The 2,498-nt window shown below is 34.7% G+C and overlaps 1 protein-coding gene across 1 annotated transcript; it reads right to left on the minus strand.

Moving 5' to 3' along the window:
• Positions 1-401: 401 nt before the first annotated feature.
• Positions 402-2,268, minus strand: LOC107782441 (uncharacterized). Its single transcript, XM_016603323.2, has 2 exons — positions 1,194-2,268; positions 402-692 (listed from the first exon to the last, which is right to left on the minus strand). Exons 1-2 carry the CDS (start codon positions 2,142-2,144, stop codon positions 630-632), a joined length of 1,014 nt encoding a protein of 337 aa, XP_016458809.1. The 5' UTR covers positions 2,145-2,268; the 3' UTR covers positions 402-629.
• Between the last annotated feature and the right edge of the window lie 230 nt (positions 2,269-2,498).

Consider the following 2,498-nt stretch of genomic DNA (forward strand, 5'->3'; position numbering starts at 1 on the left):
AAGTAACAGATTTGGAATCACAAAAATTAAATAAGATATGATAAAATTTCGAATCCAAACCAAAAAATTCAAATTCTGAAGCAGCCTCTGCATTAAATCTTAAGTAGGGATAAAATCACCCGGTTACGCTCAACTAAAATATCTTTCATAAAAATAGTTTTTGATGTATTATTATGGAAAGTTGGATAAAGTTTGATGGTCTAAGATAGCATGAAGAGGTAGAAAACATGTGGTAACAAGCATTGTGCTCGTAGAGAGAGTAAACAGTATAAGTAATTTTCTTCTATTTAAACATTTTTCTGTTTTCCACCCCTCCTTCGGTATTCGCTTTATGGATGGACTAATTCGAATTTGCACCAACTAATTCCATTTTAGAGAATAAAGTACTTCTTATCAAAGACGACTCTATTTTCAATGTTTATTTAGACATATATTTTTAATGTATAGCACAATCAGACTTGACAAAATGAGTCATTAAATAAAAACATTTTCTTAAGAATAGCAATATTTTACATCATAAGAGGTTGGCTAAAGGCATTCATATGGAAGCTGTTCGTCCTGCAATTTGGAATTTGTACTTTGTATCCTCGAAGCTTTAAGTGCCTTCACTTAGTCCGCGTTTACATTTTTCACTTCTTTGAACAAAACAAACTTTTAAGAATGTCTGGACAACATGAACTCCTTAACCGTTCCTGCAAATAACGGAAAAACTTAAAGCCAATTCAACAAGTCTTACACTACAAATTTGTCAACCATAAGCATCCAAGGGTGCAATAAGTAATGAAGTGGGATAATATCATGGAAGAGAAAGGTTCCATTTCCAGCAATCATAGAAAACGCCGGGTGATTCTTTCCATCTGTCTGCGTCTCAAAAAGGTGGTGAAGAGGTAACTTGATTAAATAAAAATGTTCTTTCTCTAACAACCTAAACTTTTTGATAAGATGTCACATACATCAATATGTTGCAACAACAGGCATATGTCCTAGGTTCGAGTCTCATCATCATTTAGTATCAAAAAGATTTTACACGTGCTTGATCCATGAAAGAGAATCAGACCCCCACGTGAAGAGACATATTAAAGATATAATTTAAATAAATATAAGTGTGTTGTGCTCTCTCGAGCTAACCGTGTTTATATCACTGTTATAAAAGAAAAAGAAAGAAATTTGTCAACCATTAAAAGAATGCTTACTTTGTGAGAATCATTGGTTTGATAAGCCTTCTCCATTTCCCTGCCTAATCCCATCCAAACTTCAGAACCAATCCCATTTGAAGAAACCCCTTTTGTCAGAGTAACGTAGGCAACATTCTGTTTCTCTTTAGATTCTGGAATTTCCACTGCATGATAATCTGCTCCTTTTCTCATTTGTTCATCGTTTAGCAGCTGTGATTTTGCAATATCAATGGAAAAGCAGCCATCACTTAATTGGTAACTTGGTGTTTGTTGTTGGATTTGAAGCTGAACATGATCTTGACTAATACTTTCCTCTGTTCCCTTCGTGTATTTTGATAGTAAATCCATCAACTCGTCACATTTAGTTTCTTTCTCGAGCGCCTGATGAGATGATTTGCTCTGATAAATCGACTCACAAGGATTATGAATATCTTCTCCTTTGTGTGTAATAGCACACGAAATGTGTGCATCGAATTCACAAGAGCTGCAATGGTAAAGCCACTCTTTATAACTCGGCTTTTTGCATAAATCACATTCGAAATCATAGGGAGGACAGAATTCTAAGTCCAATGTATGGCAGTGGGATGGCAATTTTAGTGAAAGAGGTAATGCTAAACATAGTGTGTGATAATAACTATAACATTTAGCACAAGTGTAAGAAAAGCCGGCGATTTCTTTTCCACAGGCTTTGCATCTTGTGGAGTCATGAATCGATGAAGAAGGCGTGGGTAGGAGAGTGAGGTGATGGATTGGATCCACAAGATGCTGCAAATTCTTGGGCATGTTGAAGCATACTTGATGAAGGAAATATGAGCATATTTCACATTTGTAGTAGAATTTACCAGGAAATATACTGAGTTTGCAGCCAGAACAAATTGCATTTCCTTTGGGAGGAAGCTTATTGGTGTACTCCAATTGATGTCCATGACTAAAATGTTTGGATTGAACTTTCTCTTCTCTTTTTTCCATCACTTGTTACACCGTAAGTTACTTCTATTGCCTTCTTTTCTTCCTCGTTAAAGTCATATTATGACAATTGTGTTTGTTTTTTTAATGTTACTTTTTTTCTTGGAGGCAACGAGATGAAATGTTCAACTCTTGTTACAAGAGAATGGAGCTATCGATTAGCTTTTTCCTAAGTGTGTTTCTAAAAAAAAAAAATCTTCAGGTTTTGTCTTTCTTTATACTCCTTCCGTTTCAATTTAAATGACACATTTCGCTAATCGAGAGTCAAATAGTGCTAAGTTTGACCAACATTTTAAAATATGTATTTTTATCCTATTGACATGAGCAAAATTGCAACTTATAGCGTATAGTTTTTTA

The sequence above is a fragment of the Nicotiana tabacum genome, chromosome 6 (genome assembly GCF_000715075.1).
Source record: "Nicotiana tabacum cultivar K326 chromosome 6, ASM71507v2, whole genome shotgun sequence".
NCBI classification, from domain to species: Eukaryota; Viridiplantae; Streptophyta; class Magnoliopsida; order Solanales; family Solanaceae; genus Nicotiana; species Nicotiana tabacum.